The sequence below is a fragment of the Tyto alba genome, unplaced genomic scaffold (assembly GCF_018691265.1).
Source record: "Tyto alba isolate M040663 unplaced genomic scaffold, T.alba_DEE_v4.0 Super-Scaffold_38, whole genome shotgun sequence".
NCBI lineage: Eukaryota > Metazoa > Chordata > Aves > Strigiformes > Tytonidae > Tyto > Tyto alba.
Genome location: NW_024881313.1, coordinates 31188721 through 31207991, shown reverse-complemented (window position 1 = coordinate 31207991; position 19271 = coordinate 31188721). Strand labels below are relative to the sequence as shown.

At 38.3% G+C, this 19271-nt stretch overlaps 1 protein-coding gene across 1 annotated transcript in view; it reads right to left on the bottom strand.

Moving 5' to 3' along the window:
- Positions 1-19271, bottom strand: part of PTPRN2 (protein tyrosine phosphatase receptor type N2) — a 664155-nt gene that overhangs the window by 408386 nt on the left and 236498 nt on the right. The window contains exon 6 of the mRNA XM_042802176.1: positions 4246-4720. Within this exon, the coding sequence (XP_042658110.1) occupies positions 4246-4720 (475 nt within the window). The remainder of the gene's footprint in view (positions 1-4245; positions 4721-19271) is intronic.

Genomic DNA, 19271 nt, shown 5'->3' with positions numbered 1-19271 from the left:
CCACAGCACATTGAGAAGAATGTCATTCAGTAACTCTGATTTTCAAGCTATTAGGAAACTTCTTACCAAGAAATTTGATTTATGAAAAAAATTCAAACACACATATACACCTAGTAGCACTATTTTTTCAACATTTAGTCTCTCAGATTCTCAAGTTTACTCGGTGCTAATGTTACTTAGATTCCTGAAAGTTTATCTATTTTCTGAAAATGGGATCAAGATTCTTAAAATACTTCATAAAAGTGGTTAGTAACAATATGAAGTTTTTAGCAAAATGCATAGAGATGTTTCAAGCAACTTCCAGCAAATGGAACGGCATAAAAGCAACTGCATCACTGAGTAAAAGTTGTACAAACAATGTTCATTCATGATAAAAAAGCTAGCTCAAATTACACTATTCAGCAGCAGTTTCAAGTAAAAAGTAGCTCAAAAATGTGATTTGAAAAACCAGCAACCTGAGATTTGCAAGCTGAAAGCAAATTTTGAGCCTCAGAAAAAGAATCTGTGTCTGCATTTGCCTGTTACATTTTATTTAAGCTAGTCAGTGGCCATTACATCAGTATTTGAAGGCAAATCTTTAAAGTGAATTATATTTCAGGACATATATAATTAAAAGAACTATATTAATGTAGCACTACTGGATTTTTGTTTCTTTTGGTTGTTTCACAGCCAACTGTCAAGATCAACTACTGAGCTACTCAACAACACACAGTCAATATAGCTTTGTCATTTCCATTCCATTTCATTTTTTCCAAGCTAACTTTTCTGCGTACCTATTATCTTAGCCAAGTCTTATCTCTCCAGTCCACTTCCACAGGTTCATTGTCAATAACAAAGCTGTCTCAATCTCAAGCAGAATGGAAATGGAGAAATGGGGAGGAGAATCACATGAGAAAATAAATAGCCACAGGCCCTACTCTATATAATTCTTACAGGATCACTGCAGGTCCTCCTCGTTCATTAAATGAACCTGTTATAGAGGAGCCTCCTACTCCTCTGATGCTGCTATTACTGCTCTGGTCAATGCCACCTGGGCACAGTCCATCAAACAAACTCTTAACATGAGTAAAACTTAGCCATTATATGCTATCTTTACTGAACAATTACAAGTGTGACTTAAAATGTCAAGCACCAAAGGCGACAACCAAAGCTAGTAAGTACAGAGAACATAATGTTTTCAGTACGCTAGGAGCAACAGTTACCAAAATGACTGTAACAGCCTGGTGAAATGGAGGTCTACATAAAGGGTCTTGCTAATTTAATGAGGTTACTGATATGATGTTAATACATGTCCATGTTAAATATGGATGATTTCCACTTCTTGTTATGGCACTTGTCCATGTTTGTATATCATTTGCATATTATTGAATAAGGCTGATACACAAATAAATATCAGTGCATCTATTTACAAACACCTCTGGGTAATTTAAAGAAATTATGATGAATTTATTAAAACCAGAAAATATTGTTGGACAAAGACCAAAAAGCAGATGGAATCTGCAATGATGGCATATCACTTAAGCAGCACATGTACTCAAACATGCAGGTACCTGTGCACAGCCTTTATACTGACCCTTTCTAAATAGAATCAGTGATGCTCAGCGATGTTTCACAGGGCTTGTACTGCAAATCAGATTTGTCCCTTAGCTCTATCTTCTGAACCAAAGAAGGCAAGTTGCCTTTCACAGCTGCCTTGGAACCATGATGACAGTAAAGGCACACGTACCTTAGATGATGTAATTTTTAATATCAGCTTCACCAGTACAATTCCCCTAGTAGCTAACAATAGCAGTTTAGCAAGGGAAAACAGTATTGTACAGCATATAAATCATGCTTCATACTCCACTGACACAACTGCCAAAGCCAGCTTGCCTGACATCCAAATGGTATGGCAGCTGTAACTTTCCTAGCAGTCCCACAGGGTGGTCTGTCTTCTTCTACCCCATCACCATACTGACCACATATTAGCTGTCCTCAGCAGCTGAGCACCATATGAATTGGTGAGCACAGCACTGCAACACAGAGGACGTACAAGAGTATCTTTGCTCTATAAACATGGAAGTTTGTTATTTTTTTGAAAAAAAGACATCTGAATTACTAATTTTGTGACCTTTCCAAAGCAACAGTGAGATGTATTCTGTAGTATTTAGTACACCAGAAATGAGAAGACTAGAACAAATCACTTAAAGTTGAGTCAAATTCTAAATATGGCAGTTACAGAAGACAGATTAACGATTCCACTATTACACAATGACTACAAAAGCACTACCCACACACATCACACTACTCCTAGAGGTAATAGTTTCCAAATCTGATAGAAAAATAGCTCCACATTTCCTTGTCTTGTATTTCTCCCTCAGGGTGCCTTGTTAGCTAATTTACCTGCCACTGTTTTGCAGCAATTCTCAGTGCTTAGCTGCTCAGCACCTTCTGGATTGTTCTCCCAGTCAAGCTCCTTTGTCTAATTCTATATCAGATACAGCAGAGAACTGAGCTCATGTGACCGCACCCCATGCTTTCCAGCTTTTGAACAGTTCTGTGGTTTAGCATGTGAGAGAGAAACAACCCACAAGCATACAAAAATCCTGAAGCACCAGAGATTGGAGGAAATTTAGAAGCAGAAAGAGATGGTGTGGTTAGCCTAGAAAATCTGAATCCAATTCATCATTATACCAGTGGACAGCATTTTAAACAATGAATACGCTGCGGTCTGTCGTCACCACTTCCTTATGAGACTATTAAGTGACTCAAAAATACAAAGGAAACCACATTATTTCATACTGAAATGATTCATATTTTTATGTCCATGCAACATTTAAAAGCTAATGCAATGGAAGAAGTTCCTACAGGGCACATTATGTATGTGAAGTCAAAGTAGTACAACCCAATGAATTGTGAAACATGTTATTCCCTCTAAGTGTTAAACATTTTTTTCCTGCTTGGCTCCTACCAGGAAAGGTGAAGTGGAACAGCTGGACGATAATGAAACCAGCATGTGCCTAGTTTGTTTTGAGTCTAGCAACACAATTGTCTAACCTGTGCAAGAGACTTACAGTGCCACCTGGATTTGATTTTACATTATAGTTCGTTCCTTGAAACCTATTATCTCTGGGCACCATACCAAGAATGCTTTCACTTCTGAGCATCCTTTAGATTGCAAGCATTATCTTTCCTCTGCTGCAACTTTGACATTTCTGTGTGTTCTGTTTTTAAAAGAAAAACAAAACAAATCAAAGAACATTAAACCTTATGGATGATAAAAACTACAGAAGGGATTCAAAGGAACCCTCTTACATATCTCCAAAATCCACTGGGATAGTGGTGACTACAGTGTAACAGATGTAACTGCTTGGCAATGGCTGAGGATCAATTCTTTAATTTTTCAGGCGTTCTGAACCACTGGAATAACATCAATAGTTAGATTAGTTTAAAGAAACAATAGAGTGAGTGAGAGTTATTTTCTAAACTCTACCTGATCCCCAGCCATGACGTGAAGACTCATCTGTTTTATAAAGCAGTCCTTAACGTGTATCACAGCATCCCGTGAGATGTTACACTCCATCTACATTTAAATATTTGTCAAACTATCATGGGCAAAAGAAATCAGGATCTGGTCATTGTTAAACTGCATTAGCAAAAAAAAAAAAATATTAAAATCCAGCAAATGGGTTGTTATAGAATGTCCAGCAAAAACAAGATGCAACCCCACCTCCTTGTATAATTCTGTGACCACATATCCACATAGGACAGACTCCTCCCTTCTCTGTGTTCTGCACCAGAATTTATCTCAGTGTTATCTTCTGTGTCTAACTTTGAATTTTACCCATGGTCCTTAAATTTCTAGCTAAATGCAGAGAAATTAAATCCAGCAGGCATTTCTGTATTACCTATATATAGTGTGTGATGCATGCATAAAAACAGATTTGATAGCAAAGATATGCTCATAATTACACATTGTTTGTAAAATGCTTTGAAAATATAACAAGTTACATAAATGCTATGTCTTACTGAGTGCCATATATTTCTGCATGCATATGGAACGTGGGATGAAGAATGTGGGTAGATGTTTGCAGGGAAAGAGTAGTTAGAATGGTGAACATTATTGCTGTGAGTATTATGGTAGCTATAAATATGCCAATAGTAGGAGATATATCAGAATGTCTAATTTTTTCTTTTTTCTCAAAAATGCTCAGTGAACATGAAGGAAACTTCAGATAAGTTATAATAAGTAAATATCAACTTTACCATCCACTACACTCAGAGGGTCCTTTGGACCATCCTGGGAAGTAGATTTATGATTCAGCATCTCAGGGGTTGGCCGCAGCACTCCAGATGCAGGTCTTGGCTGGAACAGCTTCTTTGTTTCAAAATCTTCTGCTTTTCCTTTGGCAAAAGTTCCATCAAAAGGATTGACTTGCGAAGAGTAGAATCTATCAGCATAAATGTGAGACTCTTTAGTCCTGCTGTGAGAGCTTTTATCATTACTTTGTACTGACAAGTTTGGAGTGATGTACGTATGCAGTGCAGCCATCAGAGTTTTCTGGTCGAGCCCCATTTCTGACTCTGGCGGGAGCTTTTCTGGCCAGGGCTGGCTGAAGGTCCTTCCACGGAGATTTTCAGCATGCTGTTGATGGGATGTTGATGCATGGGCCAAAGGAACTGCTCTTTCTTTGGGTTTTTGCATCAGGTAGTACCTGATAGGATCATTATGGATGTAGCTCTAGAGAGAGTAGAAGGTGGGAGAAAGGACTGGGTCAGTATTGCTTTGTAATGATTATTGTTATCCAGGAATCATAGGCATAACCCTTAGCGTTTCACCAACCAGGAAAACAATAATTAGAACCTGTAGCGTGTATGTAGATTGCAAACCTCAAACTGGTAAATTTGCTCTAAAGAAGCATTATCACTTTGGTACCCATTTTTTAAAACTGTTTATTAAATTATTAAAAAGCAAGAGAAAGATATTATACCTCACACTTGATGTTAACTACATATGCACTATTTGTATTCAGTCAGACAAAGAAAATTTGGTAAAGCCACTTTCCCTTTGGTTTTTACTTGATTTGTGAGAATAAGGCATTTTCAGGTTATTTATCAAAAACTAGCAAGTCAAATAAAAAATGTCATTTTTTTGAAGAACACCAAGAAAGTGAAACAATTCATTTGTATATATGAAATACTTTTTAAGTCTCTATTCAATATGTCCTCTGACAGGATGAAGAAATTTAAAATCAGCCCTTAAATTAGTTTTTTATTAGTTTATTATTTTCAGGTGAAACAACTCAGCAAATTAAATGAGAATTTAAAAAATGTTTCAGTCAAGCTAAAACCACATTTTAATTGAAAAAGTGCCAGGATAAATGTGGAAAGGTGGGCTGGCACTAGAGTTTTCTACTTTCAGTTTCGGATTTTCAAGGATGCATCAGATGGGAATCTAGCATTGCAAGACATCTACTGTTTTCATTGTCCCCGTTTTTTTTTTGTTGTTGATGAAATCTGGTTTTGAGGACAAATTCTAAATTCCCCTTAAATACTTTAAGACTCTATCCACACATGAAACCACAAACTCATTAATTAGCATTACATTTACTATAATTTAATCTTAGAGACATTTTTGTTATGATCACAACCTGAAGACAGGAATTTCTGTTTTTAACAAACCAGTTCCACCCTCCTAAATAATTTCAAAAATCATTTTCCTCCATTCCTTGCTAAATAAAAATTTGAACTGAGAGGCTTACTTATATTCAGAATTATTCCCATTAGATTCTTGGTTATAATTCCTTCAGGACACTGTTGAAGTTGCATCCCATATTGTATGTGTGTTGAAGAACGGGTCCTGCTTCTTATCTGAGGTTTAATGGTTAAACTGTCACACAAACTACATCACAATGTGGGAAACTTAGGACAGGGATTATTTCAGATCTCATTGCCATAAATTATAATGGATCACTGGTGTCCCTGTGGACTGATAGCATAATGGTTTAAGACAGAAAGAGCTGCAAAATACATATAGAGTGCAGAGACTATATACCCCAGAGGAACACAATTAGTAGAATTCAGCCAGAAAAATCATTATTTATACATTTCCTAATAGACTTTGAAAATGCAAAATAAGTAAGGCTGATAAGCTATTGCAGAGATGAATAAAAACTTTTATATTTTATCTAGTTCTTTATTTATGGACAATAATTTTGCTCTCCATCTGAACAATTTTATTTCTTCTGATAACAGTCAGTTGATTTTATAATATATATTCATAACCCTTGCTTTCCAAGAGGGTTATCCTTCCCCTGAGAAATGATTGAAGAGGTTCATTCCACGATTCCATATCATGATTTGTAGATTTATGACTTATGCAACTTTATTACAGAAAAAAAGGCACTTTGGCTTCTTTGGCTTGTGATGCACCAACAGAAGGCTTCTGACTTCTGCGGGTGTTCTTTAACACAGCAACATGTTTTGTTAATACCAAGAAATTGGGCTACAGTAACTGTCAAAGAATATAGAGCTAGAGATCAAGCAGCTTTGTTTATGAACTATTTTAATGTCCCCTGAGAACTGTATCAAACAACAGCAATGTAGCTCCGGTTCAGTGCACCAGCTGCAGGGTATGCACTGCTCTGATCAACACCATGAGGGGAGCCAGTTGTCAAAAAACAAGTTGGACGCTGTTTACATACTTAATAGCAAATCCTAGATGTGAAAAACTATGTCATATGTATTTATCTCTCAATTTCAACGGGTCTTTGCATGGGGTAATTAACTCTCTAATGATACTCACTCCCTAGAAGGAACTGCAGAGGATGACACAGAGCAGTCCCAAACACATCAAGTAGTTTAAAGAGAATTCACAGAAACTGCTGTCTGCCTTTCCCACCCCTGCACTCCTTCCACTGCCACCTTTTGGAGGACCTTCTGGGGGCAAGGGAAGGAAGAACATGGAGCTGGGAAAGGGAGAAACTTGGCAGCGGGAAGAGGACATTCCCTGTTCAGCCATGGAAAGACATTAAGTCAGCTCAATCCAGTTTGTGTAACTATATCCTAGTTTGGATCTCTGTCTTATATTGTTCTGGGTTGAGTGAGTGGTGGAGTTTTTTGGTGGCAGGGGAGTGGGCTATCAGGGCGGCCCCCTGTGAGAAGCTTCTCAAAGCTCCCCCAGCTCCAAGCCAGCTCCACTTCTGTTTGGGAAATTGAGCCAATCAGCTGCGCCTCTGCGATAACGTATTTAAGAAGGGACGTGGTGATGAGCAGTGGGACTTGTGAGGAGGAGTCGCTGCAGCTGAGTGAACACCAAGGTCAGTGGAGGAACGGAGGAAGAAAGGAGGGGGGAGGTGTGCCGGAGCAGAGACCCCCCTGTATCCTGTGGTGAGACGGCAGGGCGACCCCCCCCTGCCACCCATGAAGATCTACGGTGGAGCAGACATTGATTTATGGCCTCTTGCTCCTGCTCGGCATAATCAAGGTTCTGTGCCCGAAGAAGTCCAGGGTCTCATGGGAAAAGGTAGCCCTGCTGCTGTAATTCAGCACTGGGAGGATTGCAGCATGCGGGGGAGTCCCACGCTGGAGCAGCTCGGGAAGGGCTGCAGCCGTGGGAGGGAATCCAGTCGGAGGAAGTTAGTGACCCATGACGGAGCAGTGAGGGGAACGCTGCGGCCCATGGGAGGAATACATGTCGGAGAAAGTTTGTGGAGGACTGTCTCCTGTGAGAGGGGGACCACGATGGAGCAGGAGGAACAAGTTCCGGACACTCCCCTCACCGAAGATGAAGGAAGTGGCAGCACTGACTGCACCCCCCATTCCCTGCCCCTGCGCCACTGGGGGAGGAGGTAGAGATATCGGGAGCAGAACTGAGCCCGGGAAGAAGGGAGGGGTGGGGGGAAGGTGTTCTCAAGATGTGGCAATGCTTCTCACTGTCCTACTCTGTTATGTGTTGTTAGTGTCTGTAATAAATGTATGTTCTTTTTTTCTTTCCCTATCGAGTCTGCCTTTTGCTCGTGATCATAAAGGGGGATTTTTCCCCATCCCAGTCCTATCTTGAACCCCAAGCCTGGCTCTCTGTCCCTTCTCATTGCCAGAGGGGAAGGGAGAGAGAGCTGATGCATTCTGGTTGGCTGCCAATCAGGCCTAAACCACGACAATATCCAGCTGCCTCTTTTGCCTCTAAAGCTTTACTAATAAATCATGTCTTACAGGGAGCAAAACTGCTAGACGCTTTCAAACCACATGTGAAATATTAGGGTCAGGACATGTGGGCTGGCTTTTGATGAGCTGTTTAACAAATCCAAATAGCCTTTAACATCAACAGCTCTGTGATTTCCTGCTCTTGCAGACAACAAGCACATCAAGAAAGAAAACACAACAAAAACACCAAGTGATTGTACGCAAATTGGATATAAATAAAAGCCAGTCCTGGGATCAGAGTTGCACCTCTATCAAGAAGGGGCAGCCTCTCAGCAGCTTGACAGGTCACACTTCAGGTAGTAAGGGATGAAATATTAAAAGTTCTAATTAAAGTACAGCACCAACAGCTCAGCTGTCTTCACCATGCACTAAGACACCAGCCCATCTGATCTAGCTTAGTCTGACTTAATTAAAGGGGTTTCACAGCTGTATGGAAATCCTCAACTTGGATAAGAAAAAATCCCTTACCACCACCACCACCATCTCAAACAAAACACAGCACCAAAAATATATGCGCCAACTGAAACATGCAAGGTGAAATCCAAGTAAAATTACAGTACAGGTAAATACAACCTGACTATGGGTTTCTCTAAGTGGCATGGGAAAAAATATCTTTTTTTTACAGAAAAAGATAGGAGAAAAATATCTGTTATATGTAGTTTATAATCCAGTGACAACTAACATCTTAAGTTATTAATAACAATTGCAGAGCACTGTGATAATCTTATTTAAAGTGCTTTTGCTATCTGACCTCCTGAAGATGGACACTGCTAGTTTGATTTACTTCAAAGTTAAATGGCATAATCCATGGTCAGTGAAAAGAAGAATCTGTAAATTCCCTTATTGGTGCCTTTGGAGAAGCTGCTAATGTTATGGAGAAGTAGATGGAAACAGGGAGCAGGAAAATTTTAAAAAGAAAATTAGATTCTGCACTGATTAAACTGGGTTTATATAAACTACTGCCAGTAATAGGAAAAAAAAAGACAACCATGAAAAGAAATGTGTGGAACTGAAAAAGAATACTCTAGTTACCACATAGACGGTTTATACTGAATAGGGTTAGCATACCAGTCCCTATAACTATCAGGAACAGTGGGTTTTTTTAATTAGGTAAGATACTGTTTGATTATCTCATGTCACTGATACAGCTTCTTTAAAAATTGTTGAAATTTGAATTGTTGAAAAACTCAGTTTTAAAAAACTCTTATTTCTCCTTCTGCACAGGAATTTCCTCTCCTTTACCACCTTTCAAATAAGCTATCTCAATAATTCACACATTATCAAAAGATCCCCCACGCTAACCTTTCTGAATATGGAATTGTTAGGGCAATGTCTTGTATGGTTTAGGTATGTAAATAACTGACATTTTCTGCATGAATGTTCACAGAAGGGCACATTAAATTGCACCATGCAGATGCATTGTGTGAGAGCCTATGGACTACAGGTTTTCTTTAAAAAAAAAAATTAAAAAGGGTAGCAGAATTAGATACATACAATCCAAGGCACAGATAAATGTTGTTCGGTTTATACACTAAGGGGTAGATTGATTTGAATGTTTTGCCTAAGTGCAGAAAGAATGGAATTAAATTTATGACAAAATACTTCCTTTCTTGAGGATATATTTACTAAATCTTGAGGGCATATAGAGCTAACAAAAAACCCCATAGGAATTCATATAGAAGAAATCTTCTTCCCTCAATTCCATTTAGCTTTTTGTTTGATGCATTTTCAGATATTAATTCATGTTTGCTACTACCTAAATTTGGTTGGATTATGATTCCACCTACAATACTTTTTACAATACAAAACTTACTGTGTCTATTTGAGATAGGGGCCATATGCTCTCTTGAAATTAGAAAATAAAACCACAACAGACACTGAAACCAGGCCCTCCATCACCAATCGTGGGATAAGAAAAAAGTTCCCAAAGGCTACCAAAAATTAAATCATCTCATACTTCAACTCACTATGTGGATTGAAAGACATTTAGCTTTTTCTACCAGATGTGGTCTAAATACTGTGTGACCCACACACACTTGCCTCATGTAAACTCACTACATGGGAAATATACGTACTCATGTGAACCCCTAACTAAACAGGAGCACAGGAGGCACTGCCTGACTGCTACATCGAAGTGTGGGCTATGAATTTTTACATCTCAATTTAGTTTTACTTTGAGAGAAATCCAGCCAGCAAAGAGCCCTGAGGGCCAAATACGTGTCATGGAGTGGATTACAGTGCAAAAGTCCCTGGGATGGAGCTGAGTAAGTAGTATGGCTGTGTCCTTACAGCATCACAGCTAAAGTAGCCAGTCCTACGCTAACAAAGCCTTCATCCTTTCAGCTGGTGAGCTGCTGTTCCCATAGAGTGCTGCAGTGTCAGGAGGATAGCGTAGCAGGCTTCCAGCTAAGTTCAGGCTAGCTCAAAGGGGGGAACTCTGCTTTACAAGTCTCTGTGTGCTGTAGACATCATGTTACACACTCCAAAATTTAGTGTTAGGTTTGTCTGAAAATAACAGGTAAGGCCAATGAACGAATTCCATTTTCTGAGCAATAGTGAAGCAAAAGCTTTTTCTACCAGCTGATAATGACCTTTCCACTTACTATGGATAATGATATTATACCATGCAAGAAATCACTGCATAAAAGAAAAGAACTTGGAAGACTAATTCAGAATACAGAAACTGGTAAAGAGGTCAAACCAGTGACTCCTGCAGCAATGGGATAGCATTATGCCATGGTCTTTTGACAGATTCACAGGCTTAAGGCAACAGGCACCATCACAGACATCTCATCTGACCTATTATTTCACTAATAATTTTCTGTAACTATCTCTTATTTTATTTCTGAGAATTACAACAGCTTTGAAACCATTTAAGAACAACATCAGAGAAGTAAAGATGGCAAAGACTGTTAATTAACACCCTGTAGTTTGCAATGTCAAAAGCTTGATCAAGCAAAAGGGGTCTTCAGAGCCTCCTTTGATCAAAACTAGTGACTACTTGCTTCCTAATTCTGGTTGTGAAACTGCAGCATAACAGGATTGTCTGGGGTCTGACTGTATACCATTCAACAATCTACAGTGCTGTAATTTCATCTGACAGCAATTTAATTGTGAGCAACATATTCTACCATTCTTAAGCTAAACAACCCTCCAAAGCAAAAGAATAAACAGAGCATAAATACATTAGTTTCTTTCATGTATGTCTCAAATGTTCCTAGCCATTCTTGATCTCTTTTGGGATGATTTTAGCTGCATGCCTACCCTTCAACCTTCTCCATCAGACTCCCCTGTATGAATAATTTTTATTGTTGGTTGCCATTTCTTGTGCTGCTGAGGAACTCAGTAGCTTTAGTCTTCATAACTAACTGCTGGTTGTTCTCTCTTTTTCTGACAAATCTCCATCCTATGGGTTAAAACAAAGTTTTGTTTGGTGTAGGAGTGCTGGATGGTCTTTCACTCAGTGTTCATCATGAGGTCATCATCAAGACAAAAACGTTAGTTTTACACATCAGGTTATATGATAACCTGGCTTGTCTCCACACAATTAAATATGCGGAGAGAAAAATGATGCATGGATGAACTCCAGTAACCTGATCAATGCTAAGAGGCCCCTGCCAAAGCTCCTCCCCAGGCCATCACAATGAGTCATCAGCCACGATGTCCAAGATTGCCATCTACCAGATGGGTTGATGGGAGAAGCTCTCTGGATCACCGTACAGACTGAAGGGGCTACTGCCTACAAGGGGTGTAGGATTCCTTATGGGATGCCAAGAAGAGTATCTTGTCATTGTACACGGCATACTATAGGATGTTTAGAGAAAGGTCCAGAGAGAGAGGATCAAGGTGGATTGGGGAACATCTGTGGTAAAACAGTAGGAAAAGGGAGTAAAAGGGACCAGTAGCATGTAAGCAGGCTGGCCAGTATACTTGTCTGACCATGCCTTGTGTCTGATCACCACAGTCTGTCCTGTCTTCTCAATAAACTCTAATTCCAACTATCCTTCTGAGTGAGAAGCTCTATTCTCTGTGTGTGTGTGTGTGTGTGTGTGTGTATGGTGGCCTGAATGCCAGTAACTGGAGTCAGATCGTGGGTCCCGTGATGCCTATTGGCAATACTTGCTCCATCTGACCACTGTCCAGATGTGAAGCCACAGACCTGAGGCACTTTACGTCTTTAAGGCTACCGTGTTCAGAAGCCCCCTAAGATTACCAGCAGGATCCAAAAAGTGACAGTCAGCCCTCAGTGGATGGTATAATTGTGCAGCATGGTGATCAGTGCTGATAGATCTACCAGGGTATATCAGCTTCACTTGGCTGAGAACAGTTTGCTCATATGTCAATAAGTCTGTTACTTAAGGTTTCAGTGAATGATGTTTAAACACATTTTCTGTAGGCATATGCTGGTATATTGAGCTAACTCATTATCTAACGATGATTTACATAGAAACATGAAGATATTCATCTGCCAAAAGTTGAGCACATTAGCACGAATTCAATATATTTATAACTCTAACATATGAACCTATAGAATACTTTTACCCAAAGAAATGCAAGTGAATAGAGATCTGCAGGATCCAGCCTACAACACCGCTTTATAACCCCACTGAAGGCAACCAACCGTTTGCTGGACAACTGTTTGAGGTAAGGTGAAGTTTTTTCCCCTCATAAAACAAAGTTGTTGCACTGTCCTGAAATATACACCAGCACACTCACACAGAGGTTAGATATACTAAGTTTAAAATTTTGTGAACTATACCCTCTTACTTGATGAATATAAGATAACTATAAATATGGAATACACTTTAAAATCTGTACCAGATCCATCATCTTCTATTTACTGAGACCAGTGTGCTGAAGTACAGTGCATAAATATTTGCAAGACAAATAGCAAGCTTGCAGAAGAAATAACAGAAACAAAACCTTCAAACACATGGTATTTGGCAAAAAAAAAGAGTTGATTTTGAAGGGGTGGGATCTAAAAAGGAAGCAAATCTTATCGTCCAGTCAGTATTTAAGATTTTAAGACTATCAATCTATGTTTCATCTGGGAATTACTAGAAAATAATTAACTGTCTTTTAAAATAAGCCTCCAGATTTAACACATATCATTTATAATATAATTTCTACAGCACTTGTATCTTCAAATCATTGGACAAGTAATTAATCTCTACAAGATAACTGTGATAAGGGAAATGGTGATTTGTATGTTAGATGTGGAAATTGTGTCACTGCATAGTACATAAATTAATACGCTGTATGTAAAGGTAGGTGTTAGGTCTAAGACTTAAAGAGCACAGTACTGGCACCAGAAGTTTCACTTGTCAAATTATTAATTCAAAAATTAAATCACAGGTCACATTAGATCACCAGACTGTGTATTTTTGCTGCAAACAACCCGATTGTAATTTTACTAAGATTTGTAGCCATGGTTCTGTTAGATCTTCAAATGTATGGGTACCCGTCCTCCCAGGAAAAATTGCTATCGATAACAGATTCATGCAGGATGGCCAACAGGATAGAATTTACAATGTCTTATTTTATGTACTTAAATTAGAATGGATGAATCGTAACTTGGAAATCCCTTTTTTCTCTCCACTTACCATAAAATGAGTTTACGCTGACTTGCATGAATACAAACATCCATATTTGGCCAAATGAATTCTACTCCAGTGCTTATGGGGTTTTCTTTGTTGTTTTTTCGTGTTGTTTTGATTTGTTTTTGTCTTTTTTAAAGAAGACTTTAATGTTTCTATTTTACTGAAAAGACCGTGGAGGGGAGAATGAACCTAAAGTTGAAATATTTTTATGGAATTTGAGGCTTAATTTTTAGTCTACACTCTACCAAAAAGTTATTGCACAACCTCAGAAAAGCTATCTACTCTGTCTGTGAAGTAGGGGTATTAGTTCCTCCCTATTCTGCAATGGCATTAGGTGAATAAATACATGAACGCTTGTGAGACATTCAGATATTACTCTAACGGTTGTTGTATAGAAATGCTGATAGTCAAGTCTGTAGCTTCAGGGAGACACTTCTTTATCAATTATTTCTGATATTTTTACAAAAGTGTTTATGCACAGGGAGAATTACATTTTTCTTACTTCTACTTAATCCCATATATATGAAATATTACATTTCATATTTATATAAGCAGAGTTTAAATGTATACACTGCAGAAGGGTTTTTGGCTTTTCAGCAGTCAGTCAATCAAATCATCTTCTGATGATCTTCCTTCAGTACTGTATTTTAATCAGTTAGATAAATATGTCCCACTTTTTTGAATTAAAGCTCCAGATTAAAATGAGAAATGACTGCGTAATTTCTTAGCAGTTAATCACAGTAATTATTATTTGCAGATAAATCCAGAGTATATCTTTGAGCACTCGTATACGCAGCTTTTCTAAAATAAATACTAATCCTTTTTAATAATTATCACACATCCAAGTTTTTCCAGAGGATCGATTACAAAGCATTGAACAATTGATTTTCAACCCAGCAAAGCTGTGAGTACTCTTCCCTGAATACGAAAGGGGAAAATAGGTGGAAGGTCCCTCTTGTACTGAGGATAACAATATAAGCTTTACCAAACGCCTTGTCTAACCTTTGTACCCTTCTAAATTCCAGCAAACTGACTCTGCCACAGCAAGTGTTTGCACCTGCTCCCCTTTCAGTGCTACTGTACTGTTGATTTAACAGTTACACCTCTCTACCACTAATGAGTCATGGTATCTGTTTCTTTTTCCCTTCATGATTCTGCAAAGACTTTTAACTTTATTAGCAACTTCTTTGATGTAAAGATTCTGGTTTTTCCCCAACTCTTTGCTTCAGAATTTATAATACCTAAGACTTGGAGATTTCTCAATCACAATATTTATATATAATGTCTATCTTGAAAACAAATATAATTAAAAACCAAATACACAGAAACAGCAGAAAATGGATGAAACTTCCTGAGGACTCTGAGATAACCTTCTCTTTTTCCCTATACTACATACTAGGCACACCAGCCTGAGGAAGACAGCAGCAGGTAGGACCCCTGTCTGAAGACCTCAGAGGCCAAGTCAGGGGGAAGGAATAAGAGCAGTTACATGAATCTTCTAGCCTTAAAACCTAAACCATAAACCAGAGACCCCTGCAACAAGAAATGCAGCACGAGCATGAGTGTAGCAGGCAACTTCCTTACTCCTGTAGCCTGTCCAGAAGGGTTCCCAGAGGAGCCAATGGAGTGTCCAGCCCCGGAGTGGAGCTGGGAGATCAGGAGGGTGAGGAAGAGAGTGTCCGGCCATGCGGCATGGTGGATGCGATTGCTGTGTGCTATAGCCACCCTGCCTGAAATGAGCCCAGGGCAGTGCCATGCTACCGAAGCAGTGCACTTTTGCCAGCCTAAGGCATCAAGATTGACAAGCCAGGCTATCAGAAGGCAAGAGAATATGTAAAAATGATAGCTAATTAAAGAAAAAAGTAAGCAGTTCCAGCTAAAAATGGTAGTTAGTTAAGAAGAATACAAGCAGTTGCAGGTGGCTTGTTTTTATTTTCTTCTTATTTTAAGACTTTTAAATATTTCTGGATCACATTTCAAATCTTTTCTCTTCCTGTGATGACTAGAAAATTACTCTCGGTCAGATGAAAACATTATAATTGAAACCTCTTGCAACTTACCCAACGGCAAGCATATGGACTTTTGAAAAAACTATAATGTAAGATCATTCCTCTCTGCCTTAGCTAATGGCTGGTGAAAAGTAGACAACAGGAGTATTTGTATCCATACTGATCATTTTTGCTGCCTTTCTTTTTTGCTTTGTTGTAACAGCCGCTGTGGACATAGTTATTTTTTAATTTTTCCACCTCCTTTATTTAAAGATTTCTTCAAGGCTTCCCACATGCTCCTGCTATGCAGACGCTCACACACAGCTCACCAGCAGTGCTGCCATCAGCAGCAAACCAAGCAAGCTCTCCTCTTACACCTGACTAGCTTTAGTAACATCAGCTATGTACCGTCCCTTCCAACCCAACAAAACTGCTTCTCAGTTTCTGTAAGAATATCAAAAGGGTAGTGGGTTTTTTCTGTTTTGTTTTGTTTTGTTGTTGTTTTTTTTTTTTCCTATGAGAGGGTTTTGTTCTAACTGGAGGGGAGAAGAACAGGGAAATTCATGTATGATTTGAAGCCTCTGCATTTATTGCCTCAGTAAAGATAAACCAATCTTTCTCATTGTGTGTATGTGCCTGGTTATATGTTATTTTCCATACTAATTCCAGGTTTGGTAGAATGGAATTACAAGAACTGATAATGCAGCATTTTGTGAATGGTAAAACCTTAATTAAGCCCAAGTGGGGGAAAAAAAAAAAAAAAAAAAAAAAAAAAAACAACCAAAAAACCCACTAGCTAATGCTTAAGTAACAAATGCCACCAAGTGCCCATTTTCTGAACAACTCTTTTCAGTTGAACTAAAGTGAAATGTTCTTTACAACTGTAATCCTCAGGAAACAGACCCACCAAATCTTCTGATTTACTGACATTTATCCACTAGCAGAGTCATTATCAGCTGGCTAGATTACAGCCTGCAGTAGATACTGTCTAAATACTGAGAAAAAATTCTAAGTTCTGATGAACTTCAAGTGCTTCAAAAATCACTTCAAAGAAGCTTTTGCAATAAACGGTAGACATTATAGGAATTTTGGTCCATCACATTGTTTAAGTTTAATAGTGTTATTTCTGTCACTGTGGTAGCAAGCCTCAAGCAGACAGTCGTTTGAACAAGGGAAATAGGAAAAGAGTTACCTGGTTTAGGTTTTGCTGTGTCTTATTTTACAACTTTATGCATAACCATGTGTGCTGTGTACTTGGTAATGTTGAAGCTCTATAGTTTTATTCTGATAATACATGTGGAAGATAGTAGGAAAAATAAAGACCGAAAGTTTGTAAAACAGTTTGATTAAAAATGTTTATGTTAAGATACTAAATAATACTATTGGAATATAACAAATATTTCAAAGCCTCTTTGCCTTTTTTCTTTCTTTGTCTTACTCTTGGACAGAATACTGTGATGACAGTTTTGGAACAAATCAGAATCCACCCAGGAAGTCTGCCTAGAAGCACTAAATTTCTGCAAGATTCAGCTATACTTCATAGCAGGTAAGGTATCAAAGCAACCAGAGTAGTGTTGCATCTCCTACCCTCTGACAGCAAGAATTAAAGGAGATAAATATATAACCGAAAGAAAAAATATTTTTAAGAAGGATAAAGGCCCAAAAGCTGTAATTCTAAGTTTAAGTAGGGTAAAGTACCTCCGCCTTACCCTTCTTTTTAATCAAAAAAGTGCAAGAAAGTTAAAAAGGTAAGATCTTGCTACAATTATTTAATATAGGTTTGTAATTTATCCATATATGAAATACAAAAATAAGGTACCAAGATTTTATCTAAGCATGCAATTAAAGTGCATAAGATAGCCATTTTCAATTTCAAGTGGTATGACCATATCAAATGCAGCTCTTGCAGTTTCCTTCCTACTCTTTTTAAATTGTTCAATTTTACATTTTTTTCTGCTTCCTGGAATAGTAAAAATCCTGGTTTATCTTTTGTTTAAATGTTATTTCATTAATGACCCAATGAACTGTACAAACACAGTGTTCCTCTCCTTTCTTTTTAAAGAATAGCAGTTGCATTTGATTTGCAGAGAATAGGGAAATGTCTCCAGGATCATTTAAGATTCATGATTGATTACTTATCTTTAAGATTATTTTCCCATTTTTAAAATATATTTTAAATTTTACGTAACACATCTGACTCAATGTCTGTTGTTTTAAAATGCTCCTTAGTAAACAGAAGTGTACAGTTTGCTCCTATATGTGCTTCATTTCCAGATTTTCTCTTCTTTATCCCACTCCCCCAGGCTTCAGAGTACCCATCTCCATGGCAACACTCGATAAGGTTGGTGGGTGGTGTTATCACAGCAGGCTTCCCCACAGAAGGTCTCAGCCATATGGATTATTTATGAACTTGTGTGACAGCACCAGACCCACTGAAATACTTCTCGGGCAAGTTTTCTTGTCTCTGAAAGCCAGTGATTCAAAGCAGGGCATCATCCTCACTGCAGTCAGCACCCATGAGTAGAGAGTGGAGAAGTACCACGAAGGTCATCACTCACCCATCCCCAAAGCTGCCTTGCCGCTGCCTGCAAGTTTCTCTTATCCAAGATGAACACCTAATGACATATGCCATAAATCATAAGTATTATATATGCCAATCAGTGAAATTGGAAACTTGCAGCTTCTGACAAGAATAATAACATTTCATTTATACAATGACTAAATAGTTGATACAACTGATACTGTTGTTGGGAGTTGCTGGTGCAGATACACCGCAGTAATTCTGTCTCTGAGTTAGTTCCTGGAAAAAATAGTAGTTTGGCTTTGATGCTGTTTTCTTGGCCTGAATCTCTTCCTACAATTCCCATATATTTTTTAGCCAAGGTTGTTGCATTAACATTGTATTCATGCAAATGGCACATACCAATTTTTTGAAAGGATCATTATAATAGCAGCCTATTTCTTTAAAATAATAGAGTGCTTTGGATAAACACATTTTTTGAGCAAAAGATATAGGGCTAATAAGGGCCTGTCATATGCAACCCCTCCATCCAATCATTTTTATAAATTTATCAAGCTCCATTTTGGAGCAAGACAGATTTTCTCTATGAAAGAAAAATTGGTTTAGTTCTCAAATAGGTATTTGCATGTTTTTTTAATGTTTTATTTAATGGCTGTGATTTATCTTCCTAGCTATCCGTAAATTTATCAGGTATACATATGAACTTTAATTGGTCTAGATAGGCTTCCTTTATGATCAATAAGAAGTAGGAAATGTTGAGGCACAATTCATTAGATCCATTATCCAAATCTGCTCAAAGGTTATATTAATTGTACTCTAAGCACCATAAACATCAGTAAGAATTCACAGGGTAGTTCAGCCAGCTTTTTGGAGAAGAGCAGTTCAGATGCTGTTAAAAGTGTTTCAGATCAGCCAGTGCAGATGTTACCACCTTTATGCCACTCTTCCTCCTTCCTCACATGCAATCCACCCTTAATT